The sequence below is a fragment of the Sus scrofa genome, chromosome 13 (assembly GCF_000003025.6).
Source record: "Sus scrofa isolate TJ Tabasco breed Duroc chromosome 13, Sscrofa11.1, whole genome shotgun sequence".
In the NCBI taxonomy this organism is placed as follows: Eukaryota; Metazoa; Chordata; class Mammalia; order Artiodactyla; family Suidae; genus Sus; species Sus scrofa.
Window position 1 is genome coordinate 108780487 of NC_010455.5, and position 25309 is coordinate 108805795.

At 35.6% G+C, this 25309-nt stretch overlaps 2 protein-coding genes across 19 annotated transcripts in view; one reads left to right on the forward strand and one right to left on the reverse strand.

The window, feature by feature from the left end:
• GPR160 (G protein-coupled receptor 160) overlaps nt 1-13664 on the forward strand; it is a 47836-nt gene extending 34172 nt beyond the window's left edge. For 5 of the 6 annotated variants that reach the window (XM_021069792.1, XM_021069791.1, XM_021069793.1 and 2 more), the window contains 2 exons: nt 5499-5616; nt 8671-13664. In XM_021069792.1, the coding sequence (XP_020925451.1) occupies nt 8737-9753 (1017 nt within the window). In that variant the 5' untranslated portion in view covers nt 5499-5616; nt 8671-8736 and the 3' untranslated portion in view covers nt 9754-13664. The remainder of the gene's footprint in view (nt 1-5498; nt 5617-8670) is intronic. The other variant, XM_013990127.2, reaches the window with a different exon arrangement.
• PHC3 (polyhomeotic homolog 3) overlaps nt 11189-25309 on the reverse strand; it is a 91946-nt gene continuing 77825 nt past the window's right edge. For 11 of the 13 annotated variants that reach the window (XM_021069778.1, XM_021069788.1, XM_021069787.1 and 8 more), the window contains one exon: nt 16163-20679. In XM_021069778.1, coding sequence (XP_020925437.1) covers nt 20525-20679 — 155 coding nt within the window. In that variant the 3' untranslated portion in view covers nt 16163-20524. Of the gene's footprint in view, nt 20680-25309 lie in introns of all 13 variants that reach the window. The other 2 variants (XM_021069777.1, XR_002337748.1) reach the window with 2 other exon arrangements.

The window sequence follows — 25309 nt, forward strand, 5'->3', positions numbered from 1 at the left end:
TTTAGAGTGTCCATGCTGAAGATGATGCAAGACATTGGAAATAACCTGGAGGCAAAGATGGATAACTTACAGGCAACACTGACCAAAGAGATACAAGATATAAAACTTAAACAAGAAGAGATGCAAAATACAAAATAGCTGAAATAAAAAATTCACTAGAAGCAGCTAACAGCTGAATACAGGAGGCAGAAGAACGAATAAGTGAGGTGGAGGACAGATTAGTGGAAATTACGGACATGGAACAGAAAAGAGAAAAAAGACTGAAAAGAACTCTGGAGAACTCTGGGACAATGTTAAATGCAGCAACATCCATACTATAGGGGTGCCAGAAGGAGACGAGAGAGAGAAGGGGACAGAAAAACTATTCCAAGAGATAATCGCCGAAAACTTCCCTAACATGGGAAAGGAACCACTCACTCAAATTCAGGAAGCAAAACGAGTACCATATAAAATAAACCCAAGGAGGAACACCCCGAAAAACATACTAATCAAACTGACCAAAATTAAAGACAGAGAAAATCTTGAAAGCAGCTAGGGAAAAAGAAACAACATACAAGGGAACCCTAATAAGGTTATCAGCAGATTTTTCAGCAGAAACTCTGCAGGCCAGAAGGGAGTGGCATGATATACTCAACGTGATGAAAGGAAAAAAACATCCAACCAAGATTACTCTACCCAGTAAGGCTCTCATTCAGATTTGAAGGAGAAATCAAAACCTCACAGATAAGCAAAAGCTGAGAGAATTCAGCAACATTAAACCAGCCTTACAACAAATACTAAAGGAACTTCTCTAGGCAGAAAAGAACAAGAGAAGAAGGAAAGAAAAAAGAGCAGCAAAAACAAATCCAAAGCAATTAATAAAATGGCAATAAGAACATACATATCAATAATTAACTTAAATGTGAATGGACTAAACACCCCAACCAAAAGACATAGACTGGCTGAAAGGATACAAAAACAAGACCCACATATATGCTGTCTTCAAGAGACCCACTTCACATCTAGGGACACATACAAATTGAAAGTGAAAGGATGGAAGAAAATAGTCCATGCAAATGGGAATCAAAAGAAAGCTGGAGTAGCAATACTCATATCAGGCAAAAGAGACTTTAAAATGAATATTTTAAGGGACAAAGAAGGTCATTACATAATGATCAAAGGATCAATCCAAGAAGAAGATATAACAATTTTAAATATCTATGCACCCAACATAGGTTCACCACAATATATAAGGCAACTGCTAACAACCTTAAAAGGAGAAATCAACAATAACACAATAATAGTGGGGGATGTTAACACCCCACTTACAGCAATGGACAGATCAACTAGACAGAAAACCAGCAAGGAAACACAGGCCCTGAATGATGCATTAGACCAGAATGACTTAATAGATATTTATAGGACATTCCATCCAAAAGCAACAGAATACACATTCTTCTCAAGTGCACATGGAACATTCTCTAAGATTGATCATATCCTGGGCTACAAATCCAACCTCGGTAACTTTAAGAAAATTGAAATCACATCAAGCATCGTATCTGGCCACAACGCTATACGACTGGAAATCAACAAGAAAAAAAAACTGCAAAAAACACAAACACGTGGAGACTATAAACAACATGCTACTAAACATCCAATGGATCACTGAAGAAATCAAAGAGGAGAAGTTCCCATCATGGCGCAGTGGTTAACGAATCCAACTAGGAACCATGAGGCTGCAGGTTCAATCCCTGGCCTTGCTCAGTGAGTTAACAGATCTGGCATTGCCGAGAGCTGTGGTGTAGGTCGCAGACATGGCTCGGATCCCGCGTTGCTGTGGCTCTGTTATAGGCCAGCGGCTACAGCTCTGATTAGACCCCTAGCCTGGGAACCTCCATATGCTGCAGGAGTGGCCCAAGAAATGGCAAAAAGACGAAAAAAAAAAAAAAAAAAGAAATCAAAGAGGAAATTTAAAATACCTGGCAGCAAATGACAACAAAGATACAACTCTCCAAAACCTATAGGATGCAGCAAAATCCATTCTAAGAGGAAAGTTTATAGCAATACAAGCCCACCTCAGGAAACAAGAAAAAGCTCAAATAAACAAGGTAACTTTACATCGAAAGCAGCTCGAGAGAGAACAGACAAGACCTAAAGTTAGTAGAAGGAAAGAAAACATAAAGATCAGAGCAGAAATCAATGAAATAGAATCAAAGAAAACCATAGAAAAGATCAAGGAAACGAAAAGCTGGTTCTTTGAAAAGATCAACAAAATTGATAAACCCCTAGCCAGACATACCAAGCGAAAAAGAGAGAGGACTCTAATCAATAAAATTAGAAATGAAAAAGAAGTAACAGTGGACATCACAGAAATACAAAGGATCATAAGAGACTTCTATATGCAACTAATGCCAATAAAATGTAAAAACCTAGAAGAAATGGACAAATTCTTAGAAAAGTACAACCTTCCAAGGCTAAACCTAGATGAAATAAAGATGAATGGACCAATCACAAGAACTGAAATTGAAACTGTGGTCAAAAAACTTCCAACAAACAAAAGTCCAGGACAGGATAGCTTCCCAGGCGAATTCTATCAAACATTTAGAGAAGAGCTAACACCTATCCTTATGAAACTATTTCAAAAAATTGCAGAGGAAGGGATACTCCCAAACTCATTCTATGAGGCCACCATCACCCTGGTACCAAAACCAGACAAAGACACCACAATAAACGAAAACCACAGGCCAATTTCACTGATGAACATCGATGCAAAAATCCTCAACAAAATCCTAGCAAACTACATCCAACAATACACTAAAAGGATTGTACATCATGATCAAGTGGGATTTATCCCAGGGACGCAAGGGTTCTTCAATATCTGCAAATCCATCAGTGTGATACACCACATTAACAGACTGAAGAATAAAAACCATATGATCCTCTCAATAGACTCAGAAAAAGCCTTTGACAAAATCCAACACCCATTTCTGATAAAAACCCTTCAGAAAGTGGGCATAGTGGGAACCTATCTCAACATAATAAAGGCCACATATGACAAACCCACAGCGAACATCATTCTCAATGGTGAAAAGCTGAAGGAATTCCCACTGAGATCAGGAACAAGACAAGGATGCCCTCCGTCACCACTGCTCTTCAACATAGTTTTGGAAGTCCTAGCCATAGCAATCAGAGAAGTGAAAGAAATAAAAGGAATCCAAATTGGAAAGGAAGAAGTAAAACTATTACTATTTGCAGATGACATGATACTATACCTAGAGAATCCTAAAGACTCCACCAGAAAACTGTCAGAGCTCATCCACGAATTTGGCAAAGTCACAGAATACAAAATTAATACACAGAAATCAATGGCATTTCTATATACTAACAATAAAATATCAGAAAAGGAAATTAAGGAAGCAATTCCATTTGCCATCACATCCAGAATAAAATACCTAGAAGTAAACCTACCTAAAGAGACAAAAGACCTGTACTCTGAAAACTACAAGCCACTGATGAAAGAAATCAAACATGACACAAATAGATGGAAAGACATACATGCTCTTGGATTGGAAGAGTCAATATTATCAAAATGACTATACTACCTAAGGCAATCTACACATTCAATGCAATCCCTATCAAGTTACCAAGGACATTTTTCACAGAACTCGAACAAAATATTTTAAAGTTTGTTTGGAAGCACAAAAGGCCCAGAATAGCCAAAGACATCCTGGAAAAGAAAAATGGAGCTGGAGGAATGAGGCTCCCGGACTGCAGACTATACTACAAAGCAACAGTCATCAAAACTGTATGGTACTGGCACAAAGACAGAACTATAGATCAGTGGAACAGGATAGAAAGCCCAGAATTAAACCCATGCACCTACAGCCAACTCATCTACAACAAAGGAGGCAAGAATATACAAGGGAGAAAAGACAGCTTGTTCAATAAGTGGTGCTGGGAAAACTGGACAGCCACACGCAAAAGAATGAAATTAGAACACTCCCTAACACCATACACAAAAATAAACTCCAAATGGATTAAAGACCTAGATATAAGACCAGACACTATCAAACTCTTAGAGGAAAACATAGCCCAAACACTCTCCAACATAAATGACAGCAACACCTTCTCAGATCCACCTCTTAGAGTACTGACAGTAAAAACAAAAATAAACAAATGGGACCTAATCAAACTTCAAAGTTTCTGCACAGCAAAGGAAACCCTAAACAAAACAAAAAGGCAACCCACAGAATGGGAGAAAATCTTTGCAAGTGAATCGACTGACAAGGGATTAATCTCCAAAATTTATACACACCTTCTGTAGCTCCATACCAAAAAAACAAATAACCCCATCCAAAAATGGGCAGAAGATCTAAACAGACAGTTCTCCAAAGAAGACATGCAGATGGCCAAAAAACACATGAGAAGATGCTCAACACCACTCATTATTAGAGAAATGCAAATCAAAACCACTCTGAGGTACCACCTTACACCAGCCATAATGGCCATCATCCAAAAGTCTACAAACAATAAGTGCTAGAGAGGGTGTGGAGGAAAAGGAACCCTAGTACACTGTTGGTGGGAGTGCAAGTTGGTGCAACCACTGTGGAAAACAGTATGGAGATGCCTCAGAAAACTAAACATAGAACTACCATTTGATCCAGCAGTCCCACTCCTGGGCATCTATCCAGAGAAAACCACGACTCGCAAAGACACATGGACTCCAATGTTCACTACAGCACTATTTTCAATAGCCAAGACACGGAAACAACCTAAATGTCCATCGACAGAGGACTGCATCAAGAAGATGTGGTACATATACACAATGGCATATTACTCAGCCATTAAAAGGAACAAAATACCAGCATTCTTAGCAACATGGATGGACCTAGAAACTATCATGCTATTTGAAGTCAGCCATACAATGAGACACCAACATCAAATGCTTTCACTGACATGTGGAATCTGAAAAAAGGACAGACTGAACTGCTTTGCAGAACAGATACTGACTCGCAGACATTGAAAAACTTATGGTCTCCGGAGGAGACAGTTTGGGGGGTGGGGGGATGTGCTTGGGCTGTGGGATGGAAATCCTGTGAAATCAGATTATTATGATCATTATACAACTACAGATGTGATAAATTCATTTGAGTAATAATTATAAGAAAAATGTTACTTATATTAACCGGCAACAAGTATCAAAAGATCCTAAAACAAAACAGTTTGAGAACTGCTAGTTTAGACTCAGAACCTGTGGGTTAAAACTGTAGTGTAAGCAGAATTTCTATAAACAAAGCCCATGTTATCAGCACCCCATATCTCAGGGTCTTTGGTGAATTTTAATCTACGTATCTCCTTGCTTTTGCTGGAAAAAATATAAAACAATTAGTAAACTTGTTCTAGTCCCACAAAAAAGTTATCGTTTTTCTAAACAGCTCTAGAGACAGTTACACTGAACTCTAGTTATGGAGATGGCTGTTAATGATGGTTATTTTTGTTGTCTATCATCTTTCACACAGAGCTTATTCACATGGTGTTTTGGTATGCCAAGAACCAAAAGTAAGTTAATTGAAGGCAGTAAAACTGAAGCAAAATAGGAAGATCATCAGCTAAGAAAGGCCTATGGGAGAAAGCAGAGTAAGTATGGTGTGTGGTTATGAATTAATTGGGGTGTAAGTGGGAAAGCAGAGACTGTCAGTGAAAAGAAATCACGGTTTGTTTCCTTTAGGCCCTGCTAATACTTCTAAAACTGGCCAGATCACACAGCAAGCTCAAAGATGCCTTGTGAAGGACTTGCACAGTAACTTGCGTATAACATATATACACAACTTGATTCATAGTTTAAAATATCATGCAGGGAAAAGATCAAATCTTAATAAATCTCTGAATCCCAGTAGTTAATGTGAACATTTTTCAAGGGAAAATTTAGGACAGACAGCCTATCAAAAGATTTTTGTCTTGTCCAGGGAGGCTTTTTAAAGAACAAAATATTGGCATTCCCATTGTAGCTCAGCAGTAATGAACCTGACTGGTATCCCTGAGGACTTGAGTTCGATCCCTGGACTTGCTCAATGGGTTAAGGATCTGGCATTGCCATAAGCTGTGGTATAATTGCAAACATGGCTCGGATCTGGTGTTGCTGTGGCGTGGGCTGGCAGCTGCAGCTCTAATTCGACTCCTAGCCTGGGAACCTCCATATGCCCTCAATGCACCCCTAAAAGGACAGAAAAAACAAAACGAAACAAAACAGTGAAGCCAACTTTATTCAAGACCATTGCAATACGTGTCAGAACCACAATTACGAGATTTTTTAATTGGGGTAGTGTGTGTGGAGATTGGACTCAACTCCAAGTACAACAAAGTGGGAACTTACAGCCAGGTAAGAAAGTGGGAGGTCAGTGAATGGACTATTATTGAAGGAATGTCAGGGGTAAGAGGAGATTCTGTTTAAGCTGATATACCAGAATTCTTTCTGAAGGCAGGTCAAGGTAATGAGACATCACTTAGAGGATGCTGGGGATGAGGAACTTGACCAGATATTGAGGGAGACCAGCTACTGAGGGTGAGAGATTCTGCTTAAATCTTCTTAGCAATATTCTTGCTAAAACTTGACAATGAAAAGACAAACACGGAAGATCAAGTCAGTGTAGTTGAGAAGATTCTCTTCCCAACTACAAGAGACTCTGTCGACTTAGTTTATTCTGTCAACAGAACTGATAGCCTTCTCCCACATTGATTTCTTTTCTTTATCCTCAGTATCCTCACTATATATATATATACATATATACATATATATATATAATTTTTTTTTTTGGTCTTTTTAGGGCCACACCCACATATGGAAGTTCCCAGGCTAAGGGTTGAATCAAAACTACAACTGCTGGTCGGTACCACAGCCACAGCAACTCAGGACCTGAGCTGCGTCTGTGACCTACACCACAACACCAGATTCTTAACCCATTGAGTGAGGCCAGGCATCAAGCTTATGTCCTCATGGATACCAGTCAGGTTCATTACTGCTGAGCCACAACGGGAACTCCACTACTTTCTTGAAATTAATCAGTTACCTGTTTTTAAGCAAATTCAAGTTTTTTTGCTTTCTAGACTTGATACTCCCTTATTTTTTTCCTTAAAATTTGAGAAATTCAGAAAAATCTTTAAATAATGCCATATGAATCATTTGATGTGTACATTTTGTCTTTTTCTATACATGTATATATTTTAAAAATAATTTTTTTAAATTTAAAAAATAGATGTTAGTATTTTAACCTGTATTTCACTTAACATATTACGAAAATTTATTACTGTATTATTTTTTAAACATGTAACAAATTCCTAAGGCAAACAACATTTACCAAGTATTGAAAAGACAGAGTGAAAACTGTCTTCCTCCTATCCCAAGGAACATTTTTAATGGCCGCATAATAGTAAATCATAAGGATGCATCATTTTTAACCCACCCCTAATTCTTGACATTTCATGGGTAGGTTTCTTGTTATTTGAGTTTTGCTTTGCTGTTATAAACAGTGGTTGAATAGTCTTGCAGAAACAACTTGGGATCAGCTGTGTGTGTGGGTTTTTTTAAGGATAAATTTGTGTTTGGTTTTGGGGGGTGGTTTAAGATAAGTTTCTTGAATTTCCTTCCTTTTCTTCCATCCTTTCCTGATTTCATACTCTCTGATCTTTATCTTTCATCTTCTCTTTTTTCTTTATCAAATACATTTATCAGTCAAGCTCAATTCCTGTTCCTTTGCCCTTACCTAGCTAGCACCTCTTAATGTTCTCAAGTAGCCCTACTCAGTCCCTGCTCCTTCCCTGTATCCTTCTTCTCTCCAGGTGTCATACCTGAAAGGTCACCTCCAGAAGATGAATCTTTCTCTTTCCTTTACCAATATTCTCATAGTTTCTAGCTAAAACATCTGTTTTATATCTTTAAGCTTCAAAAATCTACTCTGAGTGATGATCCTACAGCTAAAAAGCTTTTAAAACAGCTACACACAAAGGCCCCCATAAGCATTATCCAAATTTCACGGACAGAAAGACAAAAATGAGTAACGTCTGGAATCAGAGTGGGACCAAGTTAACAGCTATCAGTGTACTGTTCTGGGTATTACTATCAGCATGCTATTTGAAGGCTGTATTGTGGCTCTGGTAGAGAAACGTGTTTCTCTACCTTTTAAAAAATTTCATTTTTGGCCACCCCATGGAATATGCAGTTCCCAGGCCAAGGATCAGATCTGAGCTGCAGTTGCAACCTACACCACAGCTGTGTCCACACCAGATCCTTTAACTCACTGTGTCCAGCTAGGAATAGAAGTTGCATCCTGGTGCTGCAGAGATGACACCAATCCCATTGAGCCATAGCGGGAACTCCTCTATCATTTTTCTAAAAAAATAAGTTATCAAAACCTGTACTTAGTAGAAGTTAGTAATTTACATGTAACAGTTTGGTTATATGTAACTTGGTTATATGTAACCAAACTGAGAGTTCTGGACCATCTAGTTCTCAAAGAATGACCAAAATATACACATTAATTCTTCTTGATCACTTTATATATTTTCTATAGGTATTATGAGAAATATATTACTGTTTGGGGAAATGATTGGAGTAAATTAGATTTTTGAGACTAGAGGTGTTTGTGAAGTTTTAAAACATCAAAGTAACATCAGCGTTTTCATTTTTCTTTGCAGGGATGAAAAATAAAGCACTGTTTCATTGGAGCAACAGGCCTTTGAAATTTAACTAAAAAAAAAAAAATGACTATTCTTACTTCAGAGAACTGCTCTTTTCAGTACCAGCTACATCAAACAAATCAGCCCTTAGATGGTAACACTCTGTTATTCTTGATTGTACTTGGGAAAATATTACTAAATATCCTCACACTAGGAATGAGAAGAAAAAACACCAGTCAGAATTTTATGGCATATTTTTGCATTTCACTAGCATTCACTGATCTTTTACTTTTAGTGACTGTTTCCATTATATCCTATTTCAGGGATTTTGTGCTTTTAGGCATTAGGTTTACTAAATACCACATCTGCCTGTTTACTCAAATTATTTCTTTTACTTATGGCTTCTTGCACTATCCAGTTTTCCTGATAGCTTGTCTAGATTATTACTTGACTTTTTCTAAAACCACCAAGCTTCCATTTAAGTGTCAAAAATTATTTTATTTCTTTACAGTTATTTTAATTTGGATTTCCATCCTTGCTTATGTTTTGGGAGATCCTGCTATCTACCAGAGCCTGAAGGCACAGAATGTTTATTCTTATCAATGTCCATTCTACATTAGCATTCAGAGTTACTGGCTGTCATTTTCCATGGTGATGATTTTGTTTATTGCTTTTATAACCTCTTGGTCAAAAGTTATTAGCTTGGTACAGGCTATTAGGATAACTTCCTATATGAATGAGACAATCCTGTATTTTCCCTTTTCATCCCACTCTAGTTATACTCTAAGCTCTAAAAAAGCACTTTTGCCCAAGTTTATTATCTGTTTTCTTGGTACCTGGTTACCATTTGTACTACTTCAAGTAATTATCCTTTTACTTAAAGTACAGATTCCAGCATACATTGAAATGAACATTCCATGGTTGTACTTTGTCAATAGTTTTCTCATTGCTATAGTTTATTGGTTTAATTGTCACAAACTTAATTTTAGACACATGGCGTTACCTGTGGATCCATTTGTCAACTGGAAATGCTGCTTCATTCCACTTACACTTCATAATCTGGAGCAAACTGAAAAGTCTCTATCAATAATAACTTGCTGATATGTTGCCATGTTAACACTAAAATTTATAGCTATGAGAATCATAATTTCACAAACAGGAAAGAATGATTGGGACATATAAAGAATGAACTGAACTGAATTTTCCCCCATCCTCCCCCAAACTTCTGTATCTTTTAATGTGTTTTTGGGGGGCTATGAGATTATTTATTAGGTGTTTGTTTTTAAATAAAATACTTGCAAGAAAAAAAAAATTATACTGGTTGGCCATACTGATGTTTGTGTTACCCAGAAAACTATTGGATACAGATTGCTATGTAAATCTGAGACTGACCACCAACTTTTCAGATATGAGCTTAAATAAAGATTTTTATTAAACTCAGAACAAGAAAATGATTTGGTGTAAATATTCTTTAACATAAGAAGAAAGATGAATTCAGTTTAAGTGATTTTTAAAAATATAACTCTGTTCTTAATACATATATTCCTGAAAGAAAAGCTTCAGTTGCTCACCCTACAGAATTGGAAGTAGTGACTAGGTCTCTTCCATGACAACCCAGATTTATTTTCATAATTGAAACTTATCTGTTCTATATTTGCGTGTCCAACAACTATCTCACTGGCAGTATATTTACAACATGAAAGTAGAGTTTCTTATGCTCAGCACTATTGACATTTCAGGTTGAATAATCTTTTGTTATGGGAGCTGCCCTGTGTACCGTAGGATGTTTAGGAGCATCTCTGCCCTCTAGCCACTAGGTGCCAGCAGAACCTCATTCCCTCTCCAGTCATTATAATCAAAATGTCTCCAGAAATTGCCAGGCTTCCCTCAGTTGGCAAAATTGTTCTCAGTTGAGAACTACTGAAGTGAAGCAATCTGAATGGCTGAATAATCTGAAATCACTCTGTGGGTTAAACCACATAGATATTATCTAATTTGTTAGTGTCTAAACCTGTTCTACTTCTGTGTTACTTTCCTTCTGAATGTATTGCTTTTTAATTGGCCATACATGGGAATGAAGTATTTAAAAATGTATTTTACTTAATTAGTAAAGACTTGTAGGAGTTCCCATCGTGGCACAGTGGTTAACGAATCTGACCAGGAACCATGAGATTGCGGATTTGATCCCTGGCCTTGCTCAATGGGTTAAGGATCTGGCATTGCCATGAGCTGTGATGCAGGTCGCAGACGTGGCTCAGATCCCGTGTGGCTGTGGCTGTGGTGTAGGCCGGTGGCTACAGCTCCGATTAGACCCCTAGCCTGGGAACCTTCACATGCCACGGGAGTGGCCCTAGAAAAGGCAAAAAGACCAAAAAAACAAAAACAAAAACAAAAAAGACTTCTACCTTCTTCAGATTTTAAATGTGAAAAGTAAATAACTATTTCAAGCCTCTCATTAAGCTATTTGTTTACTTAGAGGATTCCCCATCCCTCCATAAACTTAAAAATAGAAAGAAATTATTCAAAAGACCAGCCAAATGGAAGAGGCTTTTATTTTTTAAAGAAATGAACTTACAACTGGTCTACAATATATTATTGTAATATAAACAATATAAATAAATGATCCTGTAGGCCCACTAACCTTCCATCCAGACCCACATGAAGCAATGTTACAACAATATTCTGTGTGAAAATGTGCAGGTAACAAAGGTGCAATTACAAGCAAGTTTAAGCAGCAGAGTATAAGGTGCTTTAATTTAACAGTTAATGTTGCCATCAACAAACATTTGAATGTTCAATTTTACTTCACTGAATACAGACACAACAAATATGAAAATTTAAAATTCATACACATGCTACTTGTTAATATGAAAGTGCTTTCTCTTTTTTAAAAAAATACACCAAATGGACAATCTTTTTACATAGATCATGGTGTGCTCTTAAAATGCAAAATTAACTTCATTTTCAGGTTATACATTTTAAAACTGTAGCTACAGACACCAATCTAGGAATGCTAATGCTAAGGGTGCTAAACTATTCCATTGCCTGTAAGGAGGACTCTAGTACAATATCCAACATAAAGAATACACCTATATATATAATCTTAATATTTGTTTTTTGTAAAGATAAAAAATGTTTTCTTTCCCCTTGGTGATGCTTAGTTCATCCTGGGTGGATCAGTGTTTGAGGTTTTAATAATATGAAAGTCCTATTTAGGATAGTGGGAGGAACCAAACGGAGGAATTTTTAAAAAATCAGTTAACCATGTGCTTGAAGCATCAAAAAAATTTTTAACAGTTTATCACAATTTGCTTTTGTTAAATCAACAACAGAGAATGTTTCTGACAAGCAAGAACACAAAAAGCACTAATTCAACAAAGAGGCCTGAAATGCCTGCACACTGCTGCCTAAAACTCCAAACCTTTACCACAAGATCACCCCTTACTTCAAGGATAGTCTCTGGAGCTTAATTTGGCCTTTCCTATGGGGAAAACAAAAATCCAAGCTTTTGAATGAGGCAATTAGGAATCTAGTTAAATGTCTTGGAAATTAGACGTCCAAAATTATACCATCTTTGCCCATTCCCAGTGATTTTTTAAAATTTAAGAATACACATATAAAAAGTATGTAATATTTTTACAGCATAAAATATCTGAAAAACTAAGTGAATTAAAATAGTTTCAAAGTTTTAACCAGTACCATGGGAAAATTATTTTAAACCCAGATTATCTGGTTACTTGGATGTTAGTGTTCCTGTTTACAAACACTTTAATACAGATTCTAATCTAAGACTTATTTGTACATTTTCCTGCTTTAAAAGGTTGTGATTATGATGCATTAAAGATCTTTTAAATATATTTTCATTTTGTATCTTTGTGGAGAATGTCAGTATGGAGTGACATTAATATGTAAAGCTGCCTCAGTGGGAATTACAATGTAATTCACAGACTCCCGGGGTGGCAAGGGACCTCCTATCTAGTTAATCCATTCTCCCACTCTGTGTTTACTCTCCAAATACCTGTCAATTGAAGCTACAACCATGGAACTGTTTTACTGTTTACCAGTTCTGCATTTTAAAGGAAAAACCCTTTTACTCTGTAATATAAGTGTGCTTTCTAAAAAGTAAATACTTTTAATGATAGTCAAAGTTTATGCAATCTTCCTTGCTTTAAAAAGAAACAAAAAACCAAAATAAAAACCAAACCTGCTCAGCAAGATCCTTTGATATTTTTCAGTTTTTGAAAGTTACTGCACTGTTACTACTGGATATAAAGCTTTCAGAGTTCAAAATGTATATAGTATGTCAGCATCAGCTCCTTTGTATTGTTCACACCCTGCATGGCAACACCTCTGGAATAGATTCAAGTGTCCAAATAATTCTGAGAAATACGGGCTGTCACAACAGTTTCAAAATGTAAATCCTAATGTTAGGTAGGTACCTTTAATTTTGTAAACTAATCAGGTATATGGTGATGGATTAGTAAGTGGAAATGTGTTATAGGAATTGTCATATGATTCATTCACTCAGACCCATTAGATATCATCTAGCCTAATCCTTTACCCAATGCATAAAAATCCCCTCTCAGTTCCAACTTTACATTCAGTACATTATGTAATAATAATTATGTACATGTTTCTTTAAATCACAATCAAAAATGGAGGATTATGTTTACTTATTACTAGTTCCTTAAGTCAGGTATACCACACACTGCATAGTAAGTGTTCAAATGGTTTGCTAAATGAATAGATAAATGCATGAATAACAATATTCAGATGAGTTCATATGTCCAGTGGTTTAGCAAGAAGCATTTAGAAAGAAAAATATCCTCCTTTGCTGTCTATGTGAAATTTCTATCTTTATCCTTAGGAGAACAAAGACTGTGGGTGACCCAGGAAGTAGATGCTTCATAAATAATGATCTCTTAGCAAAAGCTCTTAAATATAAAATGAATCATTAAAAAAGGAAATTAAGAGACTTAAGAGAATTAAGTGGGAGCAACTTTAAAAAATACTCCATTATGTGACTTAGAATCATAGTTTTATGTAAGCATAAAGATGATTTAAGCAAAATCAACATTTTGGGTAGTACATGTTCTCTTATTTCTGAATAAGAAAGAAACAGGTTAAAAACTAAGTAACTGCCTAAGGTGTCACAAATAGCTAATCCACCAACCAGAAGTAAAACCCCAGTTTCCTAGCCAGTGTTTTATCTTCATTTATCATGTTAATTTAACTACTATGTTCATCTATTATTTACTACCAAAGTAGATTATTTACTACCTAAAACAAAGTGACTTTTTTTTTTGTCTTTTTAGGGCCGCACCCATGGCATATGGAGGTTCCCAGGCTAGGGGTCCAATCGGAGCTGTAGCCGCCGGCCTATGCCAGAGCCACAGCAACGCGAGATCCAAGCCAAGTCTGCAACCTACACCACTGCTCACAGCAACGCTGGATCCTTAACCCACTGAGTGAGGCCAGGGATCGAACCAACAACCTCATGGTGCCTAGTTGGATTCATTTCCACTACGCCACAATGGGAACTCCAACAAAATGACTTTAACACAAGCATTCCAAAGATTTTAAGCAATGGACACATCTGGTTTGCCTGAAGCAAGACTAAAAAACTTCCTCCTTTCTAAAATAGTTAATGTTCATTTCATTACCATTCCCCACCCTTCTCTATAAATACCAACTTTTTCACCTCCATAAATTAAAGCTCCACAAAATCAAGGATTTAACACTGATAACAGTCCCTAAAGTATAACTTTTAAGTCAGTAAATGATGGCTACTATCCATCCTTAAGATAACTGGAGTCAATTTAAATAGGTAGTCTAAAAGGACTTATTTTATTACTCTTACATTTAAAATTATACCAGGTTAGCCTAATAGGGCTTTAAATTTATATTGTTTTTTCTTTTTTCCAAATTAAATTCATTCATTACTCCTTTTAAACAATACATTTTTAAAACTTCACACAGGTTTTCTTTCTGTGGATTTGTACTGACACCACCAATATCATTGAAAGCAATTGTACTTTTCAAGGACAGTAGGAAAAAAAATATGTATGATTTTTACATATATATATATATATATATATATATATATATATATATATGATTTTTTTGGTCACACTCACAGCACATGGAAGTTCCCAGGTCAGGGATCAAATCCGAGCTGCAGCTGCAACACCACACCAGATCCTTAACCCATCTGCACCACAGCAAGAATTCCAAAAATATTTTTCTAATGTACCTCTTCTCTAATACTCGAGGCTGAAATTGTCATGTTAAGTAAAACCAAATGTTCACAAGCTATAAAAAGGGAAAAAATAAAACATTTACCAAAAGTGTCCATAAACATGGCACTTATGAGGTGTGAGTTCATGTGTTAGAGAAGAATGGGAGAGTTTTCATTAGGGAAGCTGGACTTCAGATCTGAAAAGGAGGGCAGGTCTCCCTTTCCATGTATGTGTACTAAAGTGACAGTTCAGGAAAAGGCAGATGTTCTGCTCTGGAATATGATGGTAATAATTATATTTGTATTAGTGCTTTTCAACTTTCAAAAAAAAGCTTTCTCATAGTATTACTTTAAAATAGATTAAGCTCTGAAAAATATGTAAAACTTTTAAATTCTTAAAAATTTAGGAAACTTTTTCCAAAGAAGATAATATAATTTTCAATATTTTTTATTAAAGAAATGGCTTATATTAATGCTATAAGGGAAACTATATAATGACATGTTATGAACTTATAACAAAAGAGGAATATCTTCCCAAAGAATTTTTTAAAAGATGTACAGCTTATACAAGAGGCTGAAATTTAATTTTACTAAGATTGCATATTTACTTTCCCTAATACTGTGTTTGTGCTTATTTAATTGAATCACAATTACTAAGATGAAATAAAATGCTCTAAATAGATTCAGAAAATAACAATATTGATGAATGTGGATTAAACAGTTCTTTTCATGACCCACACTACTGTGCATCAAAGAAATAGAGGTAGGCTTGTATTTACTGAAATCTGCACTAATAAACAGAACCCTATCTTAGTCATCTAGTTCTTACACTGAGACACAGCCTAACAAAATACTATCTTAAAAACAACTTTCTTTGTAACAATCCACAAGACTGATTCAACTGTAGTATTTAAAAATGGATACTTTCTCCTCTATAATTCTGATAACTCAATCATAACAATTAACCTTTCAGTTTTTGACAGATATTCTCCACTATAATAGTCACCTCTTTCAGAAGTCAAATACCACCAATTTATAGGTAGTTTGTTGGTGGTCTAGTGGTTGGGAGTTGGCACTTTGCTGCAGCTTGAGTTCAATCCCTAGTCTGGCAACTGAGAGCCCACATTAAGCTACCACATGCTGTGGCAAAAAAAAAAAAAAAAAAGAAAGAAAGAAAGAAAAAGAAATCACCAATTTATGTATCCTTGGAACTATTAATACACTCCTAAAGGCAAGATAACTTGATAAAGAGAATGAAAGACTATGATTATAGGTAAATCTTGACATAAAAAAAAAAAAGCCATACCCTGTTTATTGCTCTAACTGGGATCCAACCATTACAATTTACTATTTTGAACCACTGATGGCCATATCTATGCTACACGACCTTAGTTAACTATATTATCCTCTTGGATCTGGAATGCTTTTCCTATTTGTCCCCTCCACTTCCCCACCCTTTTCCCTAGAAAACCTTCCCCAAAGCCCAGTTATAGTAACATGCGGTGCACAGGAAAAAGACTGAGGAAACACTGTGCATAAATGGTCAGTTTCCACTGCCCAGCGGGTTCATGGAGACATGACTGCTAGGTATTACAAAGTCCTGTCTCAGTTACCTCCCTAGAATTAATCCCACTATAAAATCTTCTGTAGGGATCTTCAGGCAAAGGTCTAAGAAAGTTTTCACACAGTTTACTTGAGGCTAGAGGAGGTGAGGGGGAGTGAGGCCCTTTCATGCTCTTAGGCAATAATGCCCAGTGCCTACCGCATAGCGGCAACTTGAGTTCTTGCCATTGACTAAGGGGGAGGATCTTCAAACCACAAAATATGACTAGGCTGTTCTGGTTGAAAATATATCTTTGAAACATTTTAACAGTGTGTTAAGCCAAGGGTTTCTTCCACTCCTTATGGCAATGAGGACAGCATCCATCAAATACATCTTTAACAGTTATTCTTTCCAAGATTGTTTACACATATGTAAACACAGCCTAAGACTATACAATCTATATATTACCTCTCTACCATACTTGTGCCATGGTGGTACCAAAACCCTGAAAATGCAAATAACAGGACTTTATAACATTTAATTGAACAAGTCAGTGACTTGGGGCACTAGAACAGATTTCAATCTAAAACTGCGATTTTAATAAATGTCTGAGTAGAATATCATACCAGATATAGGAAGATTATCTATGTTGAAAATTATTCAAAGGTATGGGTACAACAATACTTATTTCATATAGTTTAACTGTTTCAACACAAGGAAACACAAATAAAATGGGCTACCTAAAAAAAGTCATTTCTATTTAAAACTAGGTAAAACATGAATTAACTTCAAAAGTGCAGAAATTTGTTCAGTGTTGAAGTGGGATAAACTAACAAAGTGGCAGGTTTCTGGTCTGCCTTTCTTCCATTCTCAAGCTTCTTCACTAACATTTCTTTCCTCCTATTCCAGGTTCTCTACTCCAAGGGGACAGTCCTTAAATGGGGACTTTAAAAAAAGGTCTGTTTAAAGGATGCCCCAGCAAATTAAAAATACCATCATGGAAAAATTACCAGAAACTTTAATAAGTGACAGGTTTTGGGACAGCACTTTCACTTATTACATCAAAGCTGCATGAGACACATGCCTGAAGGCTTGATGAAAATGCATGTCATGTAAGGAAAAACTTTTACAAACCAATCCTGTTTTATTTACTTCCTTAGGAACACATGGCTTAGAGCAAATAAAATTTCAAACTTGCAGAGATTTTCTTCCTCAATGGGAAAAGACTGCATTGTTGTAAAGAAATCAGAAAATGCAAACTTAGGTAGCAAAGGTAGAAAGAACTTCCCATGTCCCCTTTCTGTTTGTCCGTCCCTCTCCTCAATCAAATCCTAAAACAGTATGAAGGAAAATGAAAATAACAGCAACCTCCCCATCTATTTCATACTAAAACTGTGCTTAAAGCTCAGGAGAGAGGTGGACACCCAGTGTTATCATTTATATCCAATATATATAACTGAAATTCTGAAATTCAGATGGTTCAATCATCCAGAAAGAAAAGCTGCATCAAAAAGAAAACCACTGATTAAAAGTAAATGAGCCATTACTAAATAAAATAACTCTTGAAAAAAGCAAATGTATCTTCTGGGTATGTTTTGAGTGGAGAGAAAAGATCTGGACTATTCTTAAGATATAAATAAGATTTAGGATTATAAGGTGCTCTCGAATGGAAACCCCTCTTCTATGCTTTCTTGGATACTTAACACAGTGCTAGGCACAGAGGCTTTCAGTAAATACACAACAACCGAAGAAGAGGGTAGTAAACAGGAAGAGAACCTCTAACAGTTCCAAGTTAATACCTTAAAGGCTACAGATAATATTGTTATGGGAGGTAATCATTATTGCTAGGGAGTGTATCCCCAAAGAACCAATTCTGCATAAATTATTTGTGGATTATCTGTGACAAAGTCTTAATTCCAGGGGAGATTTTCCTTTGTGTCCCTCAGCCCCCATACAGTGGACCAACTCCTTCTTATGCTTAACCTATACTTGCATTCTGAAATTGCAAGATGAGGGGGAAAGTCAAACATATGACAACTCTGTCATAATGATTAACTACTAATAAATGAAGATTGACTATAGAGTACCTAACCTTTCCTCGAAACTTTAATCCAATAATTTAAAATGTGATATAAAGAAATATGTGACATAGACTACAAGCTATTGTAGGTCTGGAATATGAGCCTTACACTATATATTACGTATTCTAATCCTACACATAACTATCAATAAACATCTTTTGTTTTTTTAAACATTACTACACAAAAGAATTCCACAAAGCATACATTCAAATGAGAGGCATCTAAAGGTTAAAAAAATTACCCGCTGTATTTCTGTATAAAAATAATCAACATTCTCTAATGTACACAAAGCCAAAAGATAAATATCTGTGATGTCTTTAATGACATCTTTAGTCTTCTACTAGCGTAACACAATCTTTTTGAAAAGAGCAGTGCCAATGACTGAAACCCATGGACTCTTCCCCACTTACTGAACTTCTGCCAAATAACTGTGTATGTTCTTTCAGTTATTAAAACACTTCCATTGTGTGGTAAATACAATGGAATACTATTAAAAAAGATTAAAATATTTTTGATGTCCAGGACTTTAAACTTTACAGGGCTCCCATAGCAATTTTGTTTTGGTGCCATAATTCTAACAGAAGAACATTAACTGTTCAATGAAAGGTTTTGCTTTAAATTTTTTTTCCCCTAAAACATGTACCTACAAAATTAGATCTGATTTTCCAAAAGAGATCAGTTGGACAAGTGCCTTGCAGGAAGCATACAAGGACTCAGTTAAGAGAAAGGAATGTGCATTCTAGCTAGACCCAGCATGTTCCACACTAGAAAAATCTAAAGACCAACCACATAGCCATTGCAAACTATTGTCCAGCCAGCAAAGGCTGTGCACTGGTTCATAATCATATCATGTCTTCATCAGTGCAGAAAGATATGAAAAATAATTATTATGAATACTGAGAATCAAATTAATGGTATGCTAGTCCTTATTTTATAGGCCAACTTAATGAATTTCCCCCCTTTTTCTAGAATGCATAAAACCAGGAAAAATACTTCAGCAGAATATTAATGCTATTTGAAATACTTCCATTGTATAATGAATGTATTCCTTATTATGTCTCTTTTTTTTCCAAAATATACCTTTGGGTGAAAAAGACCAATATTTATCACTCCTACATCAGGATTTCTCAACCTTGGCACTACTGACATTTTGGACCAGATAACTCTTTGTTACAGAGGACTATCCTGTGCATTGTAGGATAATTGCAACATCCCTGTAGGCTATGTTCCAAATATCAGAAGTAACCTTCCCCCACCCCAACCTACAACAACCAAAATGTCCCCGGACATTGTCAAATGTCCCCTGGGGAGCAAAACTGACCTCTGTTGAGAACCACTGCTCTAAATGAACAAAAACTAAGAGGAAAACTAACTTCCTCAGTCATACCAAATTCTTGGTCAAGTATGGAACAGAAACCAACTCTTCTAACTTCCAGATCAGTATTATTATTCATGCTAGAATGCAATCCTTTTTATAGACAAAACAATTGTCTAATAGACATGTTTTTTAAACACACACTGATAGCTCACTGCATATAATTCCAGTCACTGGACTCCTAAATTATTCCTAAATTACTCCTAAATTATATCTCTCATGACAACCTATAGAAAACTTATACGGTACAAAAATGTATAAGAAAACCGAATCAAAAAAGGAGAAATGTAAATCATTAAATTACTTTTAAGGATTTTTTTTATATTAATGATAAACATTGCCTTTAAAAAAATTATTTAGTAAAACACTTTGAAAAATATCATGGCCCTCTATAACAAGTCTTTCAATATTGTGTGTAACCTGTAAAATGAATTTTACCAATGTTGGCTAACTATGAAAATGTATGATGCATTATTATATCTGTAGAAGAAATGTCAGGTTTTGATGTGGAGATCCCCATGTGCTTGGCTGTCCACCATGATAAGTGACAATATTCTAGGCCAACTTGAGCCTTTACCTTACATATTTGTTTATGAAGAATAAAAATCCTGTTACCACAAAACCTCGTGATCCTGTTAGGATTCCTTCAGAGAGTTGATACGTGCACAGATCTTTAGGGCCGGGCCTAGCTTGATATTCATTGCACTCATAAGATGGTCTTCTTTTAGCAAGAGAAGAGCCTGTCCATCAATCTCCTGTGCTCTGAACTCATCTGCGATATCCTGGCAGCCTAGAATTTGATGAGAGGAAGGATGTTAGAATTAATACACAACAATTAGACATTATTCCTAACAGTTATGTTCTCACTGGGTTTGAGTACCTGAAATACAGGCTAGGAACAAATGAAATTTACTGGTGGTAGTCTCAGGTTGATTCCTAAAGAAGAGAATATTTCTTAGTATTCTAAAAATAAGAATTAATTCAAAACCCAGATAAAGCAATTTCCTTGGAATTCTTGTTCTAAAAAGAATATTGCAGAAATAATTAGTAAGAGTCAGGTAAAATGTACAGATTGATCAGTCCAGATATAACATACCTTCATAAGAAAGACAATGCTGTCATCTGAAAGCATGCCCCACATAAAACAAGCCTGGGTTAACTAGTTATTATATCTCATGAACTTTTCTTTGAATAACGTATCTTTCACATATAGGTACAGAAGAGTAAAATATAATGTTCTTCCATTTAAATAACAATTTAGAAATATTTTTTCAAGTGCCACTTTCATCATTTTTATCTTTATTCTAATTTATAACCTTCAATTACCAAGCACATCTAAAACATTTTATTCATTCAGGGCAGAACTAATTCATCAAAACTGAGGTTATCAATCTATTGCTGAAATGCATTACAATGCTCAACTTATAATTTCAATTTCGAATCTTTTTTTCTTTTTTTTTTTTTTTAAGGGCCGCACCCACAGCATATGGAGGTTCCCAGGCCAGGGGTCCAATCAGAGCTGTAGCCACTGGCCTACACCACAGTCACAGCAACACAGATCCGAGCCATTTCTGCAACCTACACCACAGCTCATGGCAACACCAGATCCTTAACCCACTGAGCAAGGCCAGGGATCAAATCTGCATCCTCTTGGTTACTAGTCAGATTCGTTTCTGCTGAGCTATGACAGGAACTCCTCAATTTCTTTATTTTAATATTTTCTCAGACTTTTAAAAACTGACATTTCAAAAGCACCTTACACAAAATTTTTATGGTTTTGGCCACTTACCATATAAAAGAAACTATATAGTTAAAATGAGATTACTCACCATAGAAAAGCCCCTTTTCTTTTCCCAGAGGTAGCTCTCAAAACTGGACAGCTAAAAACTGACCAATCTTGCATCTAACTATGACTTCATCCTTCTTTCTATGAAAAAACTAATGTTCTTCTCTCTTCAGTCTTACTTATAAGAACACAGGAAAGAAAAAGAAGAGAGCGAAAGATAGCGTAGGATGTACTCAGATTCAGAAAATGGGAGCAATAAGAAGTAATGAGGACCATAAGAGCTACATTTGGGAATAGAAACATGGAGTTTTCCATGAAGAAATACACAGTATGTGCTTGTTGCTCTGAATTATCGGATCCATCTTCAAATGTCTTGTTGTGGGTGGACAATAAATGTGTTAGCAAGATAATAAAGAACAAAAAGTGTTTGAGGAAACAACATGATCAAACAGGAATGCATTATCTTCAGAATTTTAGATCACAACTTTCTTACTTTCTTTCTTTCTTTTAGATCATAACTTTCCTCACAAAAAAAGGGGGTACTTATATATTAATACAGAAATGAAAAAAATGAAGTGACTTAAAAAAGGAAGAAAAAAATGCAGAAGCAAATATGCTTCCCAAAACTTACTAGAGAAAGTTTTAAAAAAATTTTTTTAATCTGGATGCTCAAGGTGTATACCCAGCTCAAGTTCTATGAGTTTCTGACAAATTTAGAATCTACTTCTGTGAAACAGATGGCATCCCAGAAACACTACAGAACATATCTCAACTACAGCAACCAGTCAGCTCAGCCAGCTTTATGTCACCAGAAGCAGCCATCAAGATGGGCATGGACCTGTGCACTTGGACATGGGTCCCAACTGAACCTTACAAGTGTCCAGTCACTTTTCCTGCTAAATCTAAAACAAAAACACACCACACAAAAATAACTGCACAAAAAAAATAACCTCTGTAAGGATGGTGAAAAGGTGTCACCTTCATCTACACTACAGAATAAACAAGTCTCAGTATTATGGAAACCAGTACACAGTCATGTGTATTTAGACAATTCCTACTTTTATATACCTACCAAATAACTAGAGAAACCAAATCTACTACAGATTCACAGAATAACAAATACAGACTAAAGTGACCTTTGCAAAATATAATTCACTATATCAAGGAAAAGCTGAAGATAACCACAGTAGATTGAAAATAAAAGGAACCATTCCTATAAAGAACTTTTCAATGTACAAAAATTTAGAAGACAATAGTTTTTCACTCTAGTAACAGTTCTGAGATTGGCCTGCATACCAATTCTAATGTGATCCCAGCAAGACAGTTCACAAGATGACATTATTCAAAGAGAAGGAAAAACTCTAAGAACAAATTTGGTGCCTTGATGAAAGAGGGAAACCTAGCTTCAACTAGAAAGAAACAAAATGCAAGAAATTACAAAATTTACAAGTTTGTTCACACCATTAGAAAAGCTCAGGGGTTAAAAAAAAAAAAAAATTCCAGCCCTGAATGAGCTGAAAGAGGCTCCTCAATAAGAAGTTTGCAAAGGCCAGAGGAGCACAGAAAAGGAAGATAAAGGCATTTTCTGGCATATGATTTATCTTAAGCTACAGGCATTATTCAAAGAAAAAACTCTGAGAAGTAAGATATAACTGATCATGCAAGTAAGCTTGTTATTTAGCCTGTCAAAGCAATTTAAAATACTCCCATTTAATCAGTAAAAGAAAAACAGAGACTTTTCAGCAGACTCTTAATACAGTGCCAGGCAATTCTAAATTATAAAGCAGTCTGCTTTATATGTAATGTTCTCTAAACAACTGGCGACAAAATTGTCTCAATGAACTCAGTAAGACAAGCACCTCATATTTTAAGAAATAATTTTTTTTCAATTCAAATGAAGCAAAAATGAAGCGAAGGTGTTATTTAGCCCTTATTCTAATAAAGCAGCCAAGAGTAGCCTCATGGCAAATGGATGCCAGGAAAAATTAGAAAACTAGCCCTTAAAAAAACCATAGGAAGCGATAGAAGAAATCAAAAGTATCTACTATTTGTTAATTATTTGTCCAACTAAAAGGAAAAGAAATTATTTCCCCCAAATGAGAAATTAGGCTAACAAACCACGCTCATGTATGTACCCCATTTGGAAGACTAAGATAATGTGTGAAAATGACAGAATTAAAGTCCAGCCCCAGGTATCACTGTCAATTCCAATATTAATTCTCACTGTAGCTATACTGGTATAAAACTTAAATTTATTTCATAAAATATTAAAACCACAACAGTGAAGACTCACCATCCTCTAATCCATCTGTTTTTTAAAGTGGATTCTAAACCTACATGGTCAGCACTTAACTCAGACCTAAGTTTTCCTAGGTGTGTGCTTAAAAATCCTCCCATGAAAAATGTATCCCTGCTTAAGATAACTTCATCTTTCTTTAAGAAGTGACCATATCGAGAGTTCCCTTGTAGCACAGCAGGTTAAGGATCTGACATTGTCACTACTGTGGCCCTGGTTACAGCTGTAGCACATGTTCAGTCCCTGGCCTGGGAACGTTCACATGCCATGGGTATGGCCAAAAAATGAAGACAAAAAAAAAAAAAAAAAAAAAAAAAAAAGCGATCGTATCTTGTTTAAAAAAAAATTCTAAAGTAAGCTACTGAAAAAATAATTTAATAAAATTTTAGAGTTTTGTATATATATCTTCCTCAATTATATACTGATACAACCATCTTAAGATGAAAACATCGTTAGAAATGCATTTAATATACTCAACCTTTCAAACATCACAGCTTAGGCTGGCCTACTTTAATCATCCTCATAGCACTTATATTAAGCCAAAAAGAAATTGGGCAAAATTATCTAAAACAAAGCCTCTTTTATAATAAAGTGTTGAAAATCTCATAATGTATCAAATACTACACTGGAAGTAAAAAACAGAATGGTTCTATTAGCTGTTTACCCTCATGATTATGTGGTGACTGGGAGTATGGTTTGCTGCCCTGCCCAGCCTGAGGAGAGTATTTTACTGCATATCCCTAACAAAAGATCAAAATTCAAAGTTTTCCGACTGAAAGTTGAAAGAACATTAAGTGGACCCATCATAAGTCACAGACCATCTGCATAAGGTAAAATAACTGACAGACTTTTTTAAAAAAACAGTACTTCTGAATATACTTTATTCACATGACACTCTAGCTATAAGTTGGCTTCTGAGACAGTGGTCACCTTCACAGAAAGATTAATTAGCAAAAATAGCTGGATTAATTTTAATAAGTCTATAGAAAAGTTCAAAGAAGATGTATTTTTCTGGAAAGCTTGTGTCAAGAGAAATGGTATGATTTACCAAAACCCCAAAATGGGACAAATATTTTAAAAATCTTATCTTCTATACTCATAAGATCAAAGTGAATGATAAAGATTTACTGATTTAAAAAAACATATATTGCCTTAACATTTATAGCCAGAGTGAGTCTCATCATGAGCAAAGGCACAGCTGTCTTAAGTAGCCACCAGCCCCTTAGAGAAAATGGGTATGAAAGATTATTGTCATATTTAAGAAAAAAGATAAAGAACATAATGACCTAAGCTGATGGAAAGAGTGCCAAATAAGAGCAGAAAACAAATAAGAAAAGT